A 25712-nucleotide genomic window follows, 5' to 3' on the forward strand; every position below is an offset into this window, starting at 1 on the left:
GTGGGGAGCCACATGTCAGGCAAAGCACATAATCTGACTCTGAACATATTAGGGAGCATAAATCTACAGTTAAAACAAAGAAGATTTAAGCAGGCTGTAATGGGTCATTGTTTAAATTGGACAAAGTGGCCCATTTGTCAACATTCTAATTTTATTTATTTATTTTGAAAATATTTTATTAGATTTTCATGTTAAACAAGCGATAACAGTATAGCAACAAATATTTTGCAGATGAAGACAGAAATGCTGAAATCGATACAATGACATAGTATTATTAAAGACTACATATCATTTAAAGAGACTGACAACAATGAATTAAAATTAAATAAAATTAACTAAACTAAACCAGTGGATGTGTACATACTGAAAGAAAGAAAGAAAGAAAGAAAGAGAAATGACCATTCGTCGACTGGAATGTCAGAAATTGCATCTTACAACTGGAGAAATCGTCCTATTTGTTCACCTGTGTTGGAGGTACAAGCTTCAAAATAAGGAGACCAAATCAGTTTAAAAGAGTCTATGGAATTATTTTCTTTAGTTTTGGTTAATAAGGCTTCTTGCCAACATTCTAATTTTAGTGGTTTCACTTTTTCTAAAACCAGGAATGCCATGTAATTTATTAAAAGATCCAAATATAACAAGCATGAACGAACAATGCACTATAAAAAGTATGAAAACCTCTAATTACTACCGTGGAAATGTAATATAAGCATCCTATTGAAGTAAGAAACTTTCTAAATCTAATCAATTTAAAATTATGTGGCATTGCTCAACTAACATATAAAAGGATTTAAATTATTTCTTACAGGTCCTCTTTAAAAAGAGAGTTCCACCATTAACACTAGCAATTCATTCACACCAAGTCCTTTAACTCAGTTTCTGCTAAATAAGAAACAAGTCATCCCACATCTTATGTATTATTTCAAGGCTGCACAACTCGTACAATCAATACAATGGCACTTGCCAACAGGCCATTCTAAATGGGTAGATTTTGAAAATGCATGCATTCATCCACTGAAGGTTTCCTCCCTTTTATGGGCTAGTACTGAAGCTGTTCAGAAACATAAGATTACAAATTCAGTTATTAAAGGAATTGTTCAGTATAAAAATAAAAACTGGGTAAATATATAGGCTGTGCAAAATAAGAAATATTTCTAATATACAGTGGTGTGAAAAACTATTTGCCCCCTTCCTGATTTCTTATTCTTTTGCATGTTTGTCACACTTAAATGTTTCTGCTCATCAAAAACCGTTAACTATTAGTCAAAGATAACATAATTGAACACAAAATGCAGTTTTTTAATGAAGGTTTACGTTATTAAGGGAGAAAAAAAACTCCAAATCTACATGGGCCTGTGTGAAAAAGTGATTGCCCCCCTTGTTAAAAAATAACTTAACTGTGGGTTTATCACACCTGAGTTCAATTTCAAAGGTTATAAAGCCATTTCTAAAGCTTTGGGACTCCAGCGAACCACAGTGAGAGCCATTATCCACAAATGGCAAAAACATGGAACAGTGGTGAACCTTCCCAGGAGTGGCCGGCCGACCAAAATTACCCCAAGAGCGCAGAGACAACTCATCCGAGAGGCCACAAAAGACCCCAGGACAACATCTAAAGAACTGCAGGCCTCACTTGCCTCAATTAAGGTCAGTGTTCACGACTCCACCATAAGAAAGAGACTGGGCAAAAACGGCCTGCATGGCAGATTTCCAAGGCGCAAACCACTTTTAAGCAAAAAGAACATTAAGGCTCGTCTCAATTTTGCTAAAAAACATCTCAATGATTGCCAAGACTTTTGGGAAAATACCTTGTGGACCGACGAGGTGCGCGTCCCTTTACATCTGGCGTAAAAGTAACACAGCATTTCAGAAAAAGAACATCATACCAACAGTAAAATATGGTGGTGGTAGTGTGATGGTCTGGGGTTGTTTTGCTGCTTCAGGACCTGGAAGACTTGCTGTGATAGATGGAACCATGAATTCTACTGTCTACCAAAAAATCCTGAAGGAGAATGTCCGGCCATCTGTTCGTCAACTCAAGCTGAAGCGATCTTGGGTGCTGCAGCAGGACAATGACCCAAAACACACCAGCAAATCCACCTCTGAATGGCTGAAGAAAAACATAATGAAGACTTTGGAGTGGCCTAGTCAAAGTCCTGACCTGAATCCTATTGAGATGTTGTGGCATGACCTTAAAAAGGCGGTTCATGCTAGAAAACCCTCAAAGCTGAATTACAACAATTCTGCAAAGATGAGTGAGCCAAAATTCCTCCAGAGCGCTGTAAAAGACTCGTTGCAAGTTATCGCAAACGCTTGATTGCAGTTATTGCTGCTAAGGGTGGCCCAACCAGTTATTAGGTTCAGGGGGCAATTACTTTTTCACACAGGTTTGGATTTCTTTTCTCCCTAAATAATAAAAACCCTCATTTAAAAACTGCATTTTGTGTTTACTTGTGTTATCTTTGACTAATAGTTAAATGTGTTTGATGATCAGAAACATTTTGTGTGACAAACATGCAAAAGAATAAGAAATCAGGAAGGGGGCAAATAGTTTTTCACACCACTGTAGTTAGTTAGCCAAAAATGTAATGTATAAAGGCTGGAGTGACTGCATGTCTAACATAATAGCAAGAACACTATTTCCTGCTTTGCAGCTGTCTTGGCTTCCATTGAGTGGTTACCCTGGTTACCAAGCAGTAACCAATCAGTGACTTGAGGGGGGGCCACATGGGTCATATCTGTTGCTTTTGAATCTGAGCTGAATGCTGAGGATCAATTACAAACTCACTGAACAGAAATGTACCATGTGTCCCCCATTCAAGTCGCTGACTAACTCAGAGTTATAGAGCTGAAAAGCAGGAACCCTGATTTCCCTCCAGGGTTAACTCATTCAGCCTTCCAATGGTGGTCTGATAACAAATTTTGCATTTTATATGACTAAAGTCACTCCAAGGTCTGAAATCATTTCCCCAACTTCGTCACTCTCATGCCATCCCTTATACCAAGATATTTTGCTACAATCAGCTGTCTCACTTTTACGACTTTCAGTCTTCCCACCAAGCAAAATTAGAAGGCTCATTATATGAACATTGTTGCCGTAACTCACATGGAACTAAGAATATAATTTCACTAATTTATTCTCAATTGACTGAAATAGATCCAGCTACTTCCCATAATTACATGGCAGCATGGGGAGGTTGATCTGGGTTCTCCCATTTCGCCAGAAACCTGTGCAAAAAATTGGTCTGGAAAAAAATCAGGAAACTCTCCCCCAATGTTGGAGTCAAGGAAACGGCATATATCTCCCCTAAATGCCTTCCCACTGGCTAGAATAGGGGAGATTAGTCGCCCGAAGAAGAGGCAATTTGCAGTTTTGCCTCCTTAATGTTGACCTTGACTTGACTTAAACTTGACCTTCATGTTGCCATTTGGTTACTATTAGAGAATTTTCTTTCCAATAAACCATGACAGCTGAAATGTCCATAATAAGACTGTGATCTATGTGTCTTTGCAATATTACACTATTGTTTTTCTTTTGTTGTTTTTTTGTTTAATTGTTTTATTTGGATTTTATTTATTTTGTTTTCAACTCCAGTACTACTTGTTAGTGGAGCTCTCTTTTTATGATATACTGTCTCTGAGACTTACGCCTTAATATGACATTTTCTTTTGTTTGTAATAAAAATTTCTATAAATAAAATTATAAAAAAAATCCAGCAATCCAAATAAAATGAGCCCATTCAGATTGTATTGCAGAGTGTTCAAGTTCAAAAACCTCCAAGGTGTAACTTTTGACACTTAGAAGCAGAGCTGTGGCGTGGAGTCTGAAGTCATTTCTCCTAATAACTTTAAATACAAGCATTGAAAATAATCAAATCAGATTTAAGAGCTTCTATGAAGGAAGAAATGGCAGAAGCAATTCTGATTCTAAGAACAATACTTTGGATTGTATTTAACAGCTATTCTACAGCTATATGCCACATTCAATTAATATATACAATGTTTTAGGTTTCCCAATTGTTTTTGGTTTATGTAGTTTAACTTTGATTGTGGTTCAGAATTACCAGAGGATGTGGTTTATATTTTTGAGCTTTGGCAGTGGTAAAATGCCTTGTATACTGTGTACTTAACTTCTTTCAATCAACATGGAAAATGATTATATTAAAGGAAAAGTAAGACCAAAACATTTGTGTTCAAAAGTAATTAGCATATAATATACTGTTAGCATGCACTATTATATATAATATACTTTTTGCTTCAGAAAGACTACTATAGTTTATATAAACAAGCTGCTGTGCTGTGGGCTTTACCTGTGCAGAGCAACAGTGCATTTTATTTTAACTATACTTTAAATTTTTGGTCTTGCTGTTCCAAAACTGAAGAGTCGGAGCCTAAGGATTTATGTACCCACTCCATAGCCCTGCTTAGAAGTCTCTTTAGTGGCACTTTAATAATAGAGTTTGGATGTTTCATCAAGTCACAAAAATGGTGATTATTAAATGCAATTGTTCAATACTTAAAGACTTTCCACAACAACCAGCTCTCCACTAAGTTTTTCTAGGGGCATCCTCCCACCTAGATATAAGTGCCAGAAAGGAAAGATCTCACCCAGCAGTGAGATTAGCACTTTCTCACTTCAACCCTATTTCGTTTCCGATCTCCTCCGTGTCAGATTCGTGCCACTCCCAATGTGCCGATGTTGTTACAGTCCATGGCACTCACAACCACTGCAACTCAGTATGGGCTTGAAGATGGCGCTGCCTTCCACCTCTGAGCGTGTGTTCCACTTGGCAGCTCTATATGTTCTACTTGAAATGGAACCGATTACTTTTATAATAATGATGTCTCGACTTGCTACGCGTTTTGCTTCAAACACTCCATCAGGCAAACCGTTATTATTCAAATTATAAGAAACTTCTTACTATTCGCTTATTGGTTCATTATGGGAAACCAACAATTTTGTTAAAGTGAAAGTAATCTAATAAACAGAAAAGATAAATAAATATTGATTCTACTTTAGACAAGGTACTAATTCTGTATTACATAGTTACATAGTTAAGCTGGGTCAAAAAAGGACAAAATTCCATCAAGTTCAATCCCTCCAAATGAAACCCAGCGCACATACCTACACACACCCACTGAAATTATATTTACCAATATCTAAAATAATTGTAGATTTTAGTATCGCTATAGCCTTGGATATTATGTGTGTCCAATGTTCCGTTTACCACCACTCTTTGTAGTCTACCTTTTAGCCAGTTCTCCAGGTACAAATACTATGTTCCAGGCCAACATTACTTAATTTAACTAGTAACCGTCTGTGTGGCACTGTATCAAATACTTTAGCAAAATCTAAGTACATCACATCCACCGCCATTGCAGAATCTAGGCCCTTGCTCACCTTCTCATAAAAGGCAATTTGTTTGGCGAGATTCGTTATGCATAAAACCATGCTGGCACAAATTAATAGTATTATGATTTGCAATGTAGTAAAGTATCTTATCCCTCAATACCCCTTGGAAAAAGCTTCAGACTAACCGGCCTATAGTTTTAAGACTCAATCAAGCCATGCGGCTTCACATTATGGAATGCAAAAATATATTTTTGTTCCATTTTTAACAATATATTAACCATACCTCCCCCCTTTTCTTCCAGCTGGGATCTATTCCTGCTAAAACAACCATCCTACTCCCCACAAAACTGCTTCTATGTTGTTGAGCATAATGCATATATAAATAAGGAATCTTATAATCTCAATCTTACATGCAGTTTTCTTAATATTTTCTCCTGCCCTCACAGTGAGGGCTCGATCTGTTTTCACTATATACCTTAATTTACATTCTATCATATAACATGTTTAGACTGACAGTTAAAAAATGACTGAATAGTTTTAATATCTGGCCCTCTATACTGTTCTATTTAGTTTGCCAAACAAATTTACAATTAACACATCATGTACACTTACAATATACATTCCACATGGTTTTTGAAAGAAAAAAAAAAAAAAAAAAGAACCCACCAATCAGGCCCGGACTGACAATCTGCGAGTTCTGACAAATGCCAAAGGGGCTGCTGTAAGATGCCATGGACAGTCACTATTTAGTGAACTGGTGAGGGACGTGTTGGGCCTCTGTGTACGTGAAATATCAGCGCCTATTTTGAGTCCCAGTCCAGACCTGCCACCAATTTATCATTATGATTTTCAGCTTTTCATTTTATAGGGGCCAATATCTCCTTCATATTTTGTGCCCTGCTGAAAACTATTTTTGGAGTCTCTAGGATAAACAGGACCATTTCCATATCCTCCAGTAATAAATCCCAATGTTTCTTTATTGTTTTAATTAGGGATGCACCGAATCCAGGATTCGGCCTTTTTCAGCAGGATTCAGACGAATCCTTCTGCCCGGCCAAACCGAATCCTAATTTGCATATGCAAATTAGGGGCAGGGAGGGAAATTGCATGACTTATTGTCAGAAAACAAGGAAGTAAAAAATGTTTTCTCCGTCCCACCCCTAATTTGCATTTTCGGTATTCGGCCGAATCTTTCGTGAAAGATTCGGAGGTTCGGCTGAATCCAAAAAAGTGGATTCGGTGCATCGCTAGTTTTAATAATCTGTTTTCTATGTGCATTATGCTCTAAAATCAATGGTACCTATTTATTTTCATCATTTATGTTTTTCTTTATTAACTCTAGCAATATTTGTATCTCGTCCCTGCCCTTTTCTGTGCATTCCATACCTCACCAGAATCTTACCCCTTTTCCAAGAGCCTCGGTTGAATCATTGCTGACTGCCTTTCATAATCACAATTTCTTCAAACCCATAAAAACGGACCCAGGGGAACATTGTCTAGCCATCTCTGTCTATGATCACTCGTGTAATCTGTATACAAATGTGTTAACCTGTTTTAAAAAAAAAAAAAAGTTAATGGAACTAATTTACCCTCAGTGACTTTAATACATAAATCTAAGAATGTAATCTTGCACTAGCATTCATAGATCCATTAAAGAACCTAGCCTGGTTAGGGTGAGATGGGCTAAAAGAGCCAAAAACCTCTTAATTCTTTGGAGTTTTGTTAATCATTGGCTGAGCTTTCATAGTAGCAACTTCCTTTTAATATATAACATGTCTGTAGAAATAAGTGAAATCAACTGGACTTGGTGTTTTTTTCCTTGAAGAAGTTCCACCAGTCATCCAACTGGCTTTCTCAATTCAGAATAACTTGTACATAGGATCTTTCTTCAGTATATATTCTCTGGATCTTCTGTGCTGCGCCTTATGCTGATGTAACTGTTATTTGGTTTCCCCCACATACAAATCAGAGCACTCCGCACTGCATTGCATACACAATGTTACTCTTCTTGTGCTTTGGGGTTGGGTATTTTGGGTGAACTAGTTGTTGCATCAGTGCATTGCTGGGTTTAAAGCAGATAGGGATGTGGTGTTTATTAAAAATCCTTTTTTAAGGACACCCCAGCTACATATGGGAGGACCAAGTTCTTGGTGTTATTGCATCTTTTTCTAATGGTTTTCACAAAAGCCCAATCTGGATACTCACACGTCTTCAGGGCCCCTCTGAGATGTTTCAACTCTTTCAATATAGCCTCTGTGCTGGTGGGGATTTTGTCTGCTCTGTGATTAGGGATGTCGCGGACTGTTCGCCCGCGAACTAATTCGCGCGAACATCGACCGTTCGCGTCCGCCGAATGTTCGCGAACGTTGCGCAACGTTCGCCAATTTGGGTTCGCCTTAGCTGGCGCTTTTTTTTGCCATTTCTCCCCCAGACCAGCAGATACATGGCAGCCAATCAGGAAGCTCTCCCTCCTGGACCACCCCCACACCCCCTGGACCACTCCCCTTCCATATATAAACTGAAGCCCTGCAGCGTTTTTTCATTCTGCCTGTGTGTGCTTGGAAGAGCTAGTGTAGGGAGAGAGCTGTTAGTGATTTGAGGGACAGTTGATAGTAACTTTGCTGGCTAGTAATCTACTTGATACTGCTCTGTATTGTAGGGACAGAAGTCTGCAGGGATTTGAGGGACATTTTAGGTTAGGTAGCTTTGCTGGCTAGTAATGCCACCTAGCTGTGTGAGCTTGTTCACATTCTGTCTAAATAATAACAATAATAATTCCGTGTCCGTAAACACCACCTGAGTGACGTTTTTCAAGCAGCAATAATATATTCCGTATCCACTACTGTATACGTTGACCTTGCAGGCATTGTTTGCCCAGTCTTTAACCAAGTGCCACCTAGCTGTGTGAGCTTTTTCACATTCCGTGTCCAGAAACACCACCTGAGTGACGTAGTGTGATTTTTGCCCTTTACAGCACAAAACGCAGCGCTGTGTCAACAATGTATTTTTCAGAAACATTTTTGCCCTTGATCCCCCTCTGGCATGCCACTGTCCAGGTCGTTGCACCCTTTAAACAACTTTAAAATAATTTTTCTGGCCAGAAATGTCTTTTCTAGCTTTTAAAATTCGCCTTCCCATTGAAGTCTATGGGGTTCGCAACGTTCGCGAACCGTTCGCATTTTTGTCCGGACGTTCGCGAACATGTTGGCGAACATTTTTTCCGACGTTCGCTACATCCCTATCTGTGATACAGAGTTTTGATGACCCCCAGTTTGTGATTTAGTGGATGGTAGGAGTCAAACAGCAGGTACTGCTCTGTGTGGGTAGGTTTCTTGTAAAAAACACAGCAAGTCCAGTTGATTTGACTTCTTTCTACATATACCATGACCTGGATGAATGAGAATCTTCACAAAAATATATAACGTGACTTATGGAAACAGTAGTATTTCAACAGTGACATTGGATTAAGAGAAAATATGCATCGTAACAAAATTAGACAGGTGTATAAATTTGGGCACCCCAACAGAGATATTACATCAATACTTACAGTAGTTGAACCTCCTTTTGCAAATGTAACAGCCTCTAGACGCCTCCTATAGCCTTTGATGAGTGTCTGGATTCTGGGTGGTGGTATTTTTGACCATTCGTCCATTCAAAATCTCTCCAGTTCAGTTTAATTTGATGGCTGCTGAGCATGGACAGACTGCTTCATATCATCCCATAGATTTTCCATGATATTCAAGTCGGGGGACTGTGACAGCCATTCCAGAATATTGTACTTCTCCCACTACATAAATGCCTTTGTAGATTTCGAAGTGTGTTTAGGGTCATTGTCTTGTTGGAATATCAAACCCCTGCGTAACTTCAACTTTGTGACTGATTCTTGAACATTACCCTGAGGAATTTGTTGATATTGGGCTGAATTCATTCAACCCTCGACTTTAAGAAGGGCCCCAGTCCCTGAACTAGTCACACAGCCCCACAGCATGATGGAACCTCCACCAAATTTGACAGTAGGTAGCAGGTGTTTTTTTTTTTTTTTGGAATTGACCTTCTTCTGCCATGCAAATCGCATTTTGTTATAACCAAATAACTAAATCTCATCAGTCCAAAGGACTTTGTTCCAGAATGACTGTGGCTTGTCTAAATGAGCTTTTGCATACAACAAGCGACTGTTTGTGGCGTGAGTGCAGAAAGGGCTTTTTTTCTCATCGCCCTGCCATACTGATGTTCTTTGTGCAAATTGCGTTGAATTGTAGAACGATGTACAGATACACCATCTGCAGCAAAATGTTCTTGCAGGTCTTTGGAGGTTGTTTGTAACCATTCTCACAATCCCCCGCATATGCCGCTCCTGTATTTTTCTTGGCTTGCCAGAACTGGGTTTTACAGCAACTGTACCTGTGGCCTTTCATTTCCTGATTACATTCCTTACAGTTAAACCGCATGATGTCACACTTCAGAGGAGAGTCAAACAGAAGCAAAATTGCAACTGGCCACCTTGAATACCTTTTCTCATGATTGAGCAGTTACATGCATTCAAATTAGCAAAATTGCAAGGGTACCCACATTTTTGCACAGCCAGCTTTTCACATTTGATTTAATTTCATACAACTGAATACTGCTTCACTAAAAATCATTGTTCAGAAAACACCCCCCCCTATGAAAGACATACCACTGTTATCTTTTTTTGTTGAAAGTGGAGAAAATTATTATTATGCAGGCTGAGAGGGGTTTTTTTATACATTTTCATATGACTGTAGCACTGCATTAATACCAAAAAGATAGTTTAACTCTCACATAAGGTATTACGGGGGGAGACATATATCCAGAACTGCTGGTTTATAGCACAGATACAGCTTAATGGTTCAGAGCCATATATACAAACTTACAGACAACCTGTTTCCATCCTGTTAGATCTCATCAGTGCAAGATATTGGAACATGGCTTCTGAGTGGGTAGGATTTGTAGAGTAGCAAAGCAAAGAACCTAGCCTGGTTTCCATAACATATCATCCTGTGTGCCATACCATAACACCAGGAGGTGATCAATATAATGCCCCCAAAATTTAATATAGGGGCAGTATATCAAGTCAATCCAGATGACCTCCTCCTCCCAGTGACCTACATATAAACCTGCATACCTCGGTGCAAGGGGCACGACAGAGCACACGGAGCATGTGCAGGTCTTAAGACACCAGGGAGTGGGCCAACCCAAAAAGAGGTGCTGGATATGGCTTCAATTGCATGGATCATAACTAAAATTTGCTGCTGTGCCTTAGGGAGGGTACAGGAAAACATGTCCAGTTCTCATGGGGCACTTTGGCCCAATTTGACCATGCTGCTCCACCATAATGATGCCATTAGTAAGTCTAAGGTGCAGTTTTTCCAACGTTTGCTTATCTGCGTTCTCATTACAGACACGGAACCTTGTATCCCCAGCTCCTTGGCCATTCAGTAGAAGAGCCATGGCTTCCAAGTCTACTTATTGCATATTCGTGAAATCTCTGTTTTTTTTCTGGCTTCTGTGTAACGGAGGACTCCCAGGATTCTGCAGGATCGTCTACAGCTGTTCTTCCCAACTTATTATATGTAGTGGGCCAGTTTGATCTTATACAAAATGCTGCAGGGACAGATATAATTAAACCGATGAAGACATATAGTGAAGCCAATGGTGAAAGAAATCACAGAAAGCAATGGGATACAGCAATGTAGCACAAGATATTACAACACATCACAGTGTGGATTGGGGCATAAGGAGACAGTACAAAATATTTATTGTCAATTATAATTGACTAGTGTTTTTTGACTGACAAATTGATTAATCCTTTGTATTGACTGCTGTGTGAGCACATGTAGGAAGTGACAGAGGTTGCACCTTGATCATTCTACTCGGTTTCCCCTTCTTCTGGTCCATTACGTGCAATTTGCCCTTTCTTTTTTTATCTTCATACATAGCATAACTGGCAAATTTTGCTGACCCTCTTGTGCCGGGAGCCACTGCCATATTTCATCCTGCACCAATTTAGTAGAGCAGTCCTGGAAACGGTAGGACAGCTTTCTATAGGGGGTCTATAAGTTGTTATATGGACCCTGGAAAGTGGGCAAGTATTTGATTTGGGGCTGATTAGAGAAACTCACTCCCAAATAACTTTTATTGCAGTATTGAAGTATCAACTCATGATGTAGATTCAATTTATTACTGGAAGGGAAAATCACACCCCAAGCACATAATAGAAGATGAAATAGTTAGGAGTATACAGAATATAGGAGTCCATAATCTTTCCACTACTTGGCTACTAAATCATTTGGGGCCCTCCTGCAGCCACAGTAATATAATGCTATAAGGGCACTCTTTGGTGGGACATTGTATTAAAGACACCAAACAAAAGGTTGAGACCATTTCCTCAAACTTATAGTGTCCCATGTCGTGTTTTCACCACCAGTATAAAAACTCTGCCCCATCTTGAGAATGCAATGACACACTGCTTTGCCTTTCAGTGAATTCACAGTTTGGATTTCGAAGTGAAAAGGTATGTTTTTGTGCTGAAACCTGCCATGCATGTGCAATGAAAGGCAGATGCTGAAATCTTAACAGGGTTGTTCACCTTTATGTTAACTTTTAGTATGATGTATTAGCGAGTTTTTTTCCATAAATTAAGTTGTGATTATTTCAAGGTATAACAAAAAACCTCTAAAACTCAACCTTTGATAAATCTACCCTTCCTGCTAAAAATGCTGTGTGTTGTGGTTCAATAGCAGCCTGCAGACCTCACCAGTCAGTTTATATTTATGGGGACACAATGTTCTTACAGGATGCGGATTTGGGGGCCCTGCAATATGTATTCTGCTAGAACTATAGTAGATATACAGTCAGTGTTTAGGTTCATTGAGATGATTCGCTCTTTCTGCACTGCTGTTTTGCTTTCTGGCGCTTTACAAGCTGTAGGCATTAACTGCACTGTAACATAAATAGTGCATTTCCTTTTATCATGCTTTCATTATCTTCTCACAAGCATGAAGCAGCCCCTCCTGTTTATAGTAACTATGATGTGATCAAACTAGAGAGTTTATTGTCCAACGCCGCAAATCCAAATGATCTCATTGCCATCCACACACGGGCTCCATATTAAGGGTTAGTTTCGTTTGGCCATTCTTACGCACGGCTAGGCTGTACAACTGTATTGTGCCCATGGCTTGGGACATTCACTGTCTGACTGCAGCTGCAAAAACAAATTATTTATTCCAAGTAGGAATCTACATAAGAGACACAGCTCCCCCTACTGTTCTAAGGAGAAAATACAGCTTTTTTTATTGAAGACAATAACTGCAAGGATGCAGGCAAGGGCTCCATTAATATCAAGGAAATAAAATGTATGTTAAGACTTAAAACAAATACAAACGTACAGAAGTGGAAAAATACAATATTTGAATAAACGCACTAATGGAAAATCATTTTGTTTTTCCCTAAACATACCCATTGCTTTGTCTGTAAACAGGGTCGTTTATATGGCGATAGTGAGCTCTGTATAAACAGACCCCTCCACGTGCTATCCTGCATCCTAAGGGCAATGGCACACCAGGAGATTAAGTGGCAGTGATAAATTGCTGCTTCAGTGAGCGACTAATCCCCTGTAAAAACTTTCTCACCGATTCATAACGTGAATAAGTTTCCTCCTGTAGCAACTTCAAGCGATTTTGAGAGACTGAAGCGACACATGGGGTTTACCACCAGCGATTCACATTATTGTCTATGGGAAAGCTTTTACTGGAGATTTCACGAGATTAGTCGCCCACAGAAGCAGAGATTTATCTCTAGCAATAAATCGCCTGTTGTGCCATTGCCCTAAGGATAAGGGCACACGGGCAGATTCTGGGGAAAATTAGTCACCCCGGCGACAAATCGCCTCTTCTTCGGGACAATCTACCCAAACGGGAAGGCAGTTTGGGGAGATTTTCGCCCCGAATAAGAGGTGACTTGTGGCCGGGGGGCTAATCGGCCTGAATCTGCCTGTGTGCCCTTACCCTAAAGTTGTTTTCAGATAGTACACCAGAAATAAAGACTTTTTTTTCAGTTGCTTTCCATGGATTATTTTTTACCTTTTTTCAAAATTGAAGTTTAAAGTTAAATTTTCCTGTCTCTGGTGTTTCATTCTGGCAGCTCAATCATTCAGGTGCAGATTCTGAGCAGTTACAATTTTGAAACATTTCTCGGCAGCATCTCCAGCGTATTGTTCAACAAGGACAAAGATAAGAATTGTATCAACTAAATGTATCAATTTAGAACAGTTTACAAAGTTGGTGCAAAGTGAAACTTTAAACTTCAATATTCGAAAAAAAAACCTCTTTAAAATAAAGAGTGGCTCATTATACTGAGGGTTTAACAGTGGACTGGTAATTCATTTTAATATACTCTCACCAATTTGACAGAACCAGGAATTTGAAAATCAAAAGTGGTTTTAGGCTTGCATTGCTGCTTTCTCTAATCCAAGCTACAGTACAAGTCCTACTCCTTGAGCTCATATTGAAAAAGTAGGGGAGACACTTCTTCATTAAGAAGATAACCTCTTATATTTGTAGCTGTTAATTGTAGGGGTTTATTATGAAGCTCAGTGGCTATACAACTCTATGCACACCTACATAAATCTGGCTTCATATATGACTTTATATTTGTCCCTGTGAAACGGTTTGGGCCTTTGTGCACTTGAAACTCAGTCCAAGCATGAATAAGACACAAGTTGCACTACAGCTTCACACTGGTAACAGCACTAATTATAATCTAATTTATCATGTTGTCTGAATAGTGGAGTGAAGCTTTGCCAGTCATGTTGAAATCGAATTGCTGATTGGTTGCTCTGAACATCAAAAACAGTAATGCTTTTTTGCACAGCATAATAAACAGGTCCCTATGTATATTTTGGGGCCTATTTATCATGCTGTGTGAAACATTGGAGAAAACCTCACTGGTGATGTTGCTCATAGCAACCAATTAGATCTTTGCTTTTGTTTTCTGACCATTAATAGAACAAATCTTTTCTTCCCCATTAAATAGGGAAATGTAAATAACAGAATTAGTGTCTTCAGCTGGATCATCTTGTAGAGGAGAAGCAAATAAAATGATGCTTTATGTTGCATGAAATGGAGTATATAACAGAATCACGACTGGGTGCCTTGTCTATCAAGCTGGGCAAAGTCAGCTGCCGCCATAAGCAAGAACAATTATAAAAATGACCTATTACCATAAACTGAAAATCTGATCAAATGGTAAAGGCATCACTGTTTTGCTTCCCATTTGCAATACCAGAGATGTCCCAGTGAATATACAGAAGAGCAATATTAAGGTGGCCATAAATGCACAGATAATATTGTACGAAACAAATTTTCGTCCGATATTCGTTGCGTGTATCGTGGAAAAATAGCCGACCGATAACGTCAGAAGACTTGGAAATCGGTCGGCTCGTCGATCGGGCTGGACGGAAAATTTTGATTGGGTGCCTTTGAAGGGACCCAAACATCGGCCATTGTTAGTGCTGAATCGTCAGATACAGGTAGAATTCTATTGTTTCTTCCCATTTATCTACTTGAATATCGGACGATTCATGTGTATTGAAATGAATGATCTTTCTTGGAAAGATCTTTTCCAAGAAAGATCGTAATTGTTACGTCTATGGCCACCTTTAGATTCTTGTCCCAAATCACAGCTGGGCAGTGACATGTTTCTTGCCAAATTACCATGGCAATAATTGACCCCCCTTCAGTGCTACATTAAATTCCAGTTTCCAATTCCAGCAAGTTAACAAATAAAGTTGTACCTTGCCCCTGCTACTTATTATGGGTTTATCCATCTGGTGTCCGGAGTCCCTTCTTCTTTGGCTGCCCCTGAGTGAGCAGTTGTGATGCTACCAGGACAATATCCAGGTTCCTTTTATCAGAAATACACCTGGAGTGTGTCAATATCCCTCTAAAGGCACCCCAATGACTTAAAAACACTGGTAGACAGGTGCTTGGGCTGTTCTAGGCAGCAGCTGAATGTCAAAATAATATAAAACAGCAGGACTCATCCCTGGTAAATGTCATAGGAGCGCTTTATCAGCATAGCATTAGTCTAACCCAGTGATCCCCAACCAGTAGCTCGTGAGCAACATGTCGCTCTCCAACCCCTTGGATGTTGCTCTCAGTGTCCTCAAATCAGGTGCTTATTTTTGAATTCCAAGCTTGAAAGCAAGATGTTAATTGCATAAAAACTAATTATAATTCCAAACAGAGCCTCCTGTAGGCTGCCAGTCCACATAGGGGCTACCAAATAGCCAATCATAGTCCTTATTTGGCACCCCAAGTTATTTCTTCATGCTTGTGTTGCTCCCCAACTCTTTTTACATTTGAATACTCTAACCCGATACACAACCCCCTCTCCATTCAAACACTGAGACAGAATGGAAACAAGACACTTAAATCAGCAAGTGATTTGCATGCTCAACCAGTGAATTTGCAGGAGATGCTGCCGGACATCAAAGATAGGAAATAGTTCACCATGGACTAACAACGGTCAACTCCCAGTTGTCTAATCACTTATAGAAGATATTAAGGCACAGTTTACCAAAGGTTGAGCTCTATTTCCAAGGTGTGCATTATAGGGAATACTATAGCTCCTATTGCACAATAACAAGAGGTTATTAGAAGTCATGGAGGAGTTCCACAATCTGTTGAAAAGCATTCTGCTTTCATGGAACTTCTCAGTGACTTCTAATATCCTCAGATTTCGCAACATGGGGGTACACTATTCCTATAGAAAATGAAAAGAAACCGACAAACAAACAATGCCGGGTTATAACTCAGTGACAAGCTATGATTCATGAGGCTCTGAGCTATGGAGGCAACAGCCTCTCTAGACCAAAACAAAGCCATGGAAAATGCAATGTTATTTGTAAAGTTCAAGGTTTATTATACCAAAAATGATGCTATGTTCATTTGTGCATTCAGCGTTGATGTAACTGTGGGTAGGCTCAATCATCTAAATGACTTCTGTACAATCATGCTGGATTATGGTGGCCGCAATACAAAACACAGTCGTAATGAGGTAAAACATGGTCCGGCTGCAAGCGTTTGCTTTTGGGATTAAGAAAAACCTTCCCATCCAGAATACCCACTTACTTAAACTGTGAAAAACAAAAAAATAAAACCAAAATATATATATATATATATATATATATATTTATATCTTCCAATTTTACTGGTTGTGCCTTACCAAGAATAGAAAATATATTAACTCCTTCATGACACAGATCATTTGTGTACATTGCTTTCAGCATGGATCTTGAGTGACAAGCATCTGACAGCTGCAGAAGCACGGGCACATCATAAAGGAACACTATACAATGTGCAAGTTATGTACATTAACTCAAAGTGCTGGAGGAGACACCAACGCTCTCCATAGCAGGCCGCCTTGCCAGCACTCGAAAAAAGTGTTACATATTTCCTAATCAACTGTTCTCTCAGAGAAAATTAGTGAAACTCCGTGATTTAAGTCACCGGAAAGAGTAAGCAACTCCTAAGAGTTAGTTCATATTGATCTACAAATATCTAAGCACCCCTCCCTACCCAAAAAGCTGTCAGTTCACTTCTTTTCACATCCAAAGAATTATGAAACTTTACAATTCCACCCACAATGTCCCAAATAAAGAAAACTTTTTTTTCTTAAAAAATATTACAAATATGTATTTGTTTCTCTGCAATATATTAAACTTTGTTCATCAAAACATTTTCTTCAAATATTTCATTTTTCCCCCTCAAACATATGATATGTTACGGAAAACAGTGATTAAAACTTGTGTTAAAGCGTCTGTATAAGAAAGCTGGTGGTTTCTTTAAAAAAAAACAAAGAAGGGGCATTATGGGGGGGGGGCGGTGAGTAGTGAGCTGATAAATGAAATAAAAAGCAAAAGTCTGGAAGGTTTAAAAGAAAGCAAATGCTTCAGAAAAGTACCTAAAATATGTTCTTCACAGTTCCATTGAAAAACAGGGGAAACTCACAGTTATTTTAAAATGTATATATTTAAGTAGAATGAAAGGGTCATAGTGGTGTATCATAGTAGTCTGGCAACTGGTCCATTTGGTACTGCCTGTGCTGCTGCAGTTGTTGCTGTTTCTGCAGTTGTTGCTGCAACAGCTGTTGCTGTTGCTGCAGCAAATGTTGTTGCTGCTGCTCCTGATGTTGTTTCATGATCTCCTTTACTTCCTCTTCCAGTTCAGGAGGAATAATTAATTGATCATCAGGATCAGGTTGGGTAGGGGCCGCAAAATAGCCTCCTTGCTTTCTAAGAGGGGCATCTGCTGCAATTTCAATAAGGTTGTGGCTCTTTTCTAAAGGTGCAACTGAACCATTGCCTCTTTTCTGTCGCCCAAGAGTATTGGAGGAAAAGTCTTGTCTCTTGCCAGGACCTCCAATGTCATCCTCATTGCTGTTGATGACAATACCCTCATCAGTAGACTCAGCAAGTACCGCAGTTACAGTCTGGCATCCAGACTTTGTTCGAGAGCAATGGATATCCACTTCTACTTCCACCCGGCTCCCATTAGAAAAGACTCCTTCGATTGGCTCCTCATCTTCACTGTCCAGTCCATTGTCAGAGAAGGCACTAGAGAACGTAGCACTGGAGAGTTGTCTCTGAAAGGAACTTGAAAGACAGACTGGGTGTAGAGTGCAACGCTGCTCAATTGGACAAACCACAGGACCAGCTCCATTTTCATGAAGAGAAACTGTAGGGGGCTCATCAGAAGCAGTTGACCCAACTTCACTACTCATCTCAGAAGTGGATATCTCACTGCTTATTTCTGAAGCTAAACCACTGCTGGAAGATGGCATGCCAAGGCTGTCAGGGGCCCGGTCCTTGATAACCACATTGACAGATGGGGTAAAAATTCCAGGGCTGGGAGGTGGCATGCCGCCATTTAGCTCACAGCAGCAAATACAGTCTTCAGTGACATTTAACTGCACCACCACCGCACACAAACTACCACTGCATCCATAGCTTTGAGCTAGGCTGCACAACTTCTTAGAAGCTGCTAGGGCATCTGGTACATTCCTCACTGTTTCAACTGCTTCCTCCATGGAAAGGCTATCCCACAAACCCTTGCTCCCAAGAATGAAGAATTCGTCCTGTGGTGTTAGAGTAACAGACTGCACATGGGGCCGGGGAGTGACGCTTGGGTGAAGAAATGTGTAACCCAGTATACGCGTTGAGTCGGTCACTCCATTAACTTTTCCATCCTAGAAGATTAATTTAAAAAAAAGTCAGAAATCAGACAATGTACTTAATTAAGGACAGTGTTTACAGATTCATAATGATATAACATTAGCACAAACTGAGGGACTAATAATTGTTTTGCTTGTTTGCTTTCTTATTGCACACCCCAATATGTCAACTGCTGGGAATGTACACAGGAATAGTGGGCAGCTTTATACTGGAGCTTTCCTCCTTCCCAGCCTGTTAGATGATCCCCTTCAGTTTGTGCCCAGTAAGTTTTGCTATTGCTTTGGGAGTTTTGTTCAGCATTGTACAGCAAGCTGCAGGTAAAATCACCCTCCTCTGTAAACGGACAGTTTTGGATGATGCCAATTACAGTATATGTTATAAATTTTCTCCTAAAACATATTTGGAGGGCGGCTGCACAGGCAGTTCTGCTGGAGGGAGGCACATATACCCAGTATACATAAGCAAAACACAGGGACTGGGCACAATCTATGTACAGAGTCTGGTGAGTGTTAATCCCAGGGACAGTCAAGCACTAGCCGGCTAGAGAATAGAAACTCCTGTAAAGTTCCTAATTAATAAATAGGTCGACTGCAGAAGGGCTGCAAAAAGAACTTAAAAACAGAATGCTTTTTCTATGAACATATAGTTCTTGAAACCTAATGTGCTAACTCAGGGCTGTCCAACTGGCGGCCCGCAGCCCCCCCCCCCACCCCATGTGGGGTCCTTCACATGAAAGTCTGCCTGCTGTGTCTGTTTACCATGTGTAACATTTAATAGGTATCACTACAGAGATTAACTGGCCCCTGCATTGTTTAAACCTCAAATTCAGACGAATTCCCTGTATTGTTCATACATGTAATCCCCCTGCATTGTTTACACTTGTGACACCTCTATTTTTTATTTCCTAAAGTTCTATACTGTTCACACCTGAGACCCAGACTGAAACTGTCCACACTGTTCACACTTTATGCTCCCTGTCTGTTCCATACTCTGCCTGCCCTATTCTTATTGGGTGTGAATAACTCTGCCTGCCCTATTGTTCTTTTGTGTGCCATACTCTGCCTTCCCAATGCTCCCTGTGTGTACCCTGCTATGCCTGTGAAACATAAGACTGGTATTTGTTCTGGGTGTTTGTTAGCATTTGGAAATGTGTTAGGAGCCCCTAAGGTGTTTAATCATGTGCTGGGGGGGGGGTACTGTGATCCACAGGAGGAGGGGGCATAAGGATTTAAAGGTATGTCTTAATATAAAGAAGATTGGCAAGCACTCCGGACGCCTCTTATGGTAGATAAAAATTCACTTTTATTTCAAACACATTAAAACCATAATGTCCTGACGCGTTTCGTAGCTAGACGATACGTAATCATGCCTATGATTACGTATCGTCTAGATACGAAACGCGTCAGGACATTATGGTTTTAATGTGTTTGAAATAAAAGTGCATTTTTACCTACCATAAGAGGTGTCCGGAGTGCTTGCCGATCTTCTTTATACTTGAAAGCACACACACCCCTTGCTACGGTTCGGGGCGATGCACCCGGACCGCTTGATACGTCCGGTAAGTGTTTTTCCCATTTTCCATAAGAGACTTCATTTTATATTCTACGCTTAAGTGTTGGACCTTGGGTTTTTTACACCCAGGTCATGTTCGTTACAGGGTGAGAGAAGTTTTGTTACTCAACCGATGAATTTATATTAATGAAATATTTTACTATAGGACTGTGCAGCTTTAATTCCCGTTGTTAATATGTCTTAATATGACAACTTTTCTAACATACAAGTGATAAGTGATATCCCTGCAGTGAGCACCAACCATTTGGTTTTTTGGTGTGCAATTAATGTGGACATGGTTTTGTGGTAACATGGGTGTAGTTTAAAGTGGGTGTGGTCTAAAACAGGGAGTGGCTAACACTGGCTTCAATTATCGGCTCTTCACCATGTAGACCAGAAAAAAATCCAGCCCACAATAGCACAGAAGTTGGACAGCACTGTGCTGATTTAATTTCCAGCTCTCAGAAGCAGGGAACAGAAAGGGATTAAAAAATACTGCCCATAGATTGCAAAAACTTTGAAAATGTTTAATTTAATGAAGACATATTGGAAAGTTGCTATTAGGTGGCAGTCCCTTTGAAGGAATTGTTTAGAATCACAAAAACTGGGTAAAAAATGTTTTCAATATAGTTAGCCAAAAATGTAATGTATAAAGGCTGTAGTGGCTGGATGTCTAACATAATAGCCAGAACACTTCCTGCTTTTCAGCTCTCTTGGTTTCCACCGATTGGTTACCAGGCAGTAAGTGAGTGGGGCCATGTGTGTGACTGTTTGCTTTTGAATTTGGCCTGAGACATGCAAGCTGCTAACTCACTGAACATTTATGTCCCATATGGGACCCTTTTAAATCTAACTCAAGAGTTAGAGAACTGTTATGTTATGTTAGACATCTGCTCACTTTCAGGCTTTATAGATGACATTTTTGGCTAATTAACTATTAACACTTTTTTATTTTGTACATATATCTATTAAGCCAGTTTTTATTTTTACACTGAACTGTTCCTTTAAGTAGCAGCTAAAATTGAATGATACTTGTAGAACACACCTTAATGCAAATTTTTATTTAAATAAGTACTAACCCCATTTACTGGCACAGGGTGGTGGCAAAGGAAATGTTAAACATGGAGGAAAGCATTCTAATTGCAATTTTAGAAAGTTCATTTTATCCTGCCAGCTGCAGCAGGATTACATATGCTCCAGTTCCCTTTTGCACTGGGCTGAGGGGAATCTTTTCTAAAGGATCATTAGTTGGAAGGAGGAGAGAAGGTTAATTTACGGCATAGAAATGTTGGTATACACAGCGAGTATAGGGTTACACCTTTCCTTACATCTCATACAGACATGCTGCATTCATTTCATTTGGCAGCCAGTCATTCCTCTTATAAGAATAGTAAAGTAAGCACAAATATGGGATATGTTATCTGCATACAGTACCTGGGCTTTTCCCACATAATATGGCCTTTCCATTATCTGGAAATCTACCAAATTTAATCCATAATCTTATATTGTCCTTTAAAGGAGAACTAAACCTTTAAAATTAATATGACTAAAAATGGCATGTATTATATAGTGAACTTTTTGGATGAGCCTAAAGTTTCAGCTTCTCAAAAGCAGCAATGATCTGGTACTTCAAACTTGTCACAGGGGGTCACCATCTTGGAAAGTGTCTGTGACACTCACATGCTCAGTGGGCTCTGAGCAGCTGTTGAGAAGCTAAGCTTAGGGGTCGTCACTAATTATTAAGCAGAAAATTAGGTTGGTCTGTAATATAAACTGATGCTACAGGGCTGATTATTAAATTCTGATGCTAGTTGCCCTGGTTTCTGTGCTGCCATGTTGAAATTTTCTGTTTTCATTACTAATCAATCGTATAGTTACATTTATTTTCTATATGTACTGTATATTGTGAGTGGTCCCTAAGCTCAGTAAGTGACAGCAGCACAGAACATGTGCAGTGAATCAGCAAAAAAGAATATGGGGAGCTACTGGGGCATCTTTGGAGACACAGATCTTTACTGCTAAAGGGCTGTTGGTTGCCTTAGGCTGGTACAGAAGCCCAAAACACAATGTACAACATTTCTAGCCCACTTCTTTGGTTAAAGGAAAACTTAACCCCCAAAATGAATATTAAAGCAACAGATATATCAAATTAAGTGGCATATTAAAGAATCTTACCAAACTGGTCTATATATTTAAGTATATATTGCCCTTTTTTATCTCTTGCCTTGAACCACTATTTCGTGATGGTCTGCCTCAGAGATCACCTGACCAGAAATTCTACTCTAACAGGAAGAAGTGTTGAAGCAAAAGACACAACACTGTCTGTTAATTGGCTCATGTGACCTAACAAGTATGGTTTGTTTGGCTGTTTTGTGTGCACAGTGAATCCTAGGATCCCAGGGGGTGGCCCATATGTTTTAAAATGGCAATTTTCTATTTAGGATTACCCAATGGCACATACTACTAAAAAATTATATTATGAGAAAGGTTTATTTACATGATGCAGGATTTTACGAGCTGTTTTATGCAATATCTTTTTATAGAGACCTACATTGTTTGGGGGGTATAGTTTTCTTTTAAACTTTAGTTCTCCTTTAACTATAGACCTACATGGCCTAATATTGGTAGCGTCAAATGGTGGCATGGCCGCTGGGAGGAATAGAAGGGGTTGCCGTTTGCAAGTTAATTCCTTACCCTGCAGCTGAGGCTAATAGTAGCATGCTTGGGATGGGCTTGGCATGGAAGGGCAGTGCAGATGTTTAAATAATGGGGATATGCTAAAGGTAAAGGAGGGTATAAGGGTGGTTTTTCCACCCTCCCTATCTCTTAATGTTGTTTACTTATTGCAATTTTGTTGCCATGGATTATTCAGGGGTACTTCAGTTATAGGTAAGTCACTTCAGATAATGGGACAAATTGTTTATTTCTTGGCCAGAAAAAAATGGGTTAAATGGGTGGTTCGCCCTCCAGGTAACTTAGTATGTTATAGAATTGCTAACTCTAAGCAACTTTTCAATTGTCCTTCGTTTTTTCTTTATATAGTTTTTGAGTTTTGCATTCTTCTTCTTCTGACTCTTTCCAGCTTTCAAATTGGGGTCACTGACCTAATCTAAATAAACAAATGCTCTGTAAGGCTAGAAATTTATTGTCATTACTACTTTTTATTACTCCTCTTTCTATTCATGCCTCTTCTATTAATATTCCAGTCTCTTTAAATCAATGCATGGTTGCTAGGGAAATTTGGACCCTAGCAACCAGATTACTGAAATTGCAAACTGTATAGTTGCCCAATAAAAAGCGAAATAACTGAAAAAACACAAATAAAAACCAATTGCAAATTGTCTCAAAATATCACTCTCTGCATCATACTAAAAGTTAATGTAAAGGTGAACAACCCCTTTAAAGTGTTTGCGTTACTCATGTAAATAATTCACTTGTGAATAAAACTCAATAAAGACCAAGATATTTCCACCACATGCAAAGTCTCAAGCTTTTAATGTAATATTTATTAGTATTGGTCCTCCCCAGTGTCCTGTGGGTATTGCTAGTCAAAGCCTGAACAGTGAGAGAGCATACAACCATTGACAAACTGTGGGCTGTGTATTTATCTCACTGATTATAGCTTTGTGTGCATATTATACAAAGCTTCCTTATTTGTAGATGTTTTATTTAAGGTTTAGAGAGGAAGCAAAGCATTTTCAAAAACCTCACATGCCTTATTTTAGTTGGAACAATGGTATAGCATTGTGCACAACATTCTTAGATTCGCTCTGTTTTATTAGCCCGTCACACATGAAGACTGACTGCCCTAGAGAAATTGGCTTGTTATTCCTTACCTCTGTGATGATGGCCTTGTGCTGCTTTATTCTCTTTAATTCTTCTTCACAACTGACGGTAAGGTGTTTGGACAGGTTAAGTGGCTTCCCATCTCTGCAGAGAACAGTTTGGCACTTGCCTACATTGGCAGTGGTGAGTGTGAAACACCCAGCAGGGTCCATGGGATCGTGTTTTATGTGACAGAGAACAGCAGAGCCTCCTAGTTTTTGTCCAGCTGTACCCAGTTTCCTAAAATAAAGCAGAAGTTTAGCAACTTAGTCAGAGCACTGGGCAGTTATTTGTTTCTCATTCTGAAATAACATATGTGGAGTATTACCCTCCCTAAACTAATTAAAGCTTCCATCAAATTCTATGTTTTTTGTGCAGAGCTCGGAATTAAAAAAAGATTTGCATTTATTGTGCACATTTGCTAAACACGTATTGCTGATTACTGGGAGTGGTATTCCATCTTTTCCAACATCAAGCTGCAATAAAGCATATGCCTCCCCGCAATGCAGTGTCTCTGGAGAATCCTACACAACTGAGGTTCTAATAAACGCAGAGTAAAGAACACTAGAGTTCTTCGGATTAGAAGTGCAAATATTCCATTAAAAAAGTCTGTTTTTTTGGTCTTTAGCTGTACTTATTGGCCTAAGAAAATACATACCTACTGTAGCACTCTAACCCAGATTCATCTTATCTCAATTTAATTGTCACATTTTTCAAAGAGCCACTACAATAAGGCCCTGAAAGTCAAATGCTAAAAGAAAGGAACCCAAAAAGTAATGCAAAACAGCAATGTGGATTTAAAGCACCCACCTGTGTTTGTAGGAACAAGTTTTTTTCAGGCATTAGCTGCCCCGTAATAAAACAACAATTACAATTTGCAAGAGTTGCAGTTGAAAGAATATAATCCCATAAACACTGTTTTAGCTGCAAATGATGGATTTTGTTTTTAACTAGAAAAATGTGCAGCAACCTTAGGACATCAATCAGTAAAATTAAGGATCCTTATTCTGCCTAGCATTGTTTTTGGAACAGAAGCTAACATTTTCTACTGTATGAAATTATATGTATAGTTATATATACACACACACACAAATATAATGAAGACAATAAAACAAGAAATTTCTTCATAAAGTCACCTCTGCATAACCAGGAAGGTATTTCCCATGTACTCCTCCTCGCTTTTTGTTTTCTGCAGTTCATCAGCTAGAATGTCACTCATTGTGCACTGCAGCAGGCTGGGTACCTCTACATTCCGATCACCATCAAACACACCATACACAGCTTCACGGTTATCACACAAATTGTTGACCAGAAGGGATGCTACACAAAGCCTGGAACAAAAAAAAAAAAAAAAAAAAAAATAGTGTTTTGCTTTATAATCAATACAGACATTGCAAGTTAACTATAATAGTATCTCTTTTCTTGTGGGATTTGAAATATTAGTCACTAACAGTGATATCTGGCTTTTCTTAAGGTATAATATTCTTAAGGTATAATATTTGGCCCTTAGTTTATAACAAGTAAAACATCTTCATCAGTCTTTTATCCACAGTGTCAAGAATATTTAGAGTTGCCCCTAAGAGCTCACCCCTAGGCAAGAGTAAATAAAACATTCTCCTTAAATCTAGCCCTAACAGGCCTTTATGCAAGATCTCCTTTTCCTATACTACAGAATGTCAAATTGCTGCTTCTTCCCTCCCCCTCCTTTTCCTTTACACAGTGAGGTGAGCG

General features: G+C 39.3%; 1 protein-coding gene across 2 annotated transcripts in view; it reads right to left on the reverse strand.

Annotated features, from left to right (window-relative positions):
* Nucleotides 1-16270: 16270 nt before the first annotated feature.
* The window catches only part of phlpp1.L (PH domain and leucine rich repeat protein phosphatase 1 L homeolog), a 79494-nt gene continuing 70052 nt past the window's right edge, over nt 16271-25712 (reverse strand). For both annotated transcript variants that reach the window (XM_018267730.2, XM_018267729.2), the window contains exons 15-17: nt 25118-25312; nt 23993-24221; nt 16271-18619 (exon numbers count right to left, since the gene is read on the reverse strand). In XM_018267730.2, coding sequence (XP_018123219.1) covers nt 17423-18619; nt 23993-24221; nt 25118-25312 — 1621 coding nt within the window. In that variant the 3' untranslated portion in view covers nt 16271-17422. The remainder of the gene's footprint in view (nt 18620-23992; nt 24222-25117; nt 25313-25712) is intronic.

Source organism: Xenopus laevis, chromosome 6L (assembly GCF_017654675.1).
Source record: "Xenopus laevis strain J_2021 chromosome 6L, Xenopus_laevis_v10.1, whole genome shotgun sequence".
Classification (NCBI taxonomy): domain Eukaryota; kingdom Metazoa; phylum Chordata; class Amphibia; order Anura; family Pipidae; genus Xenopus; species Xenopus laevis.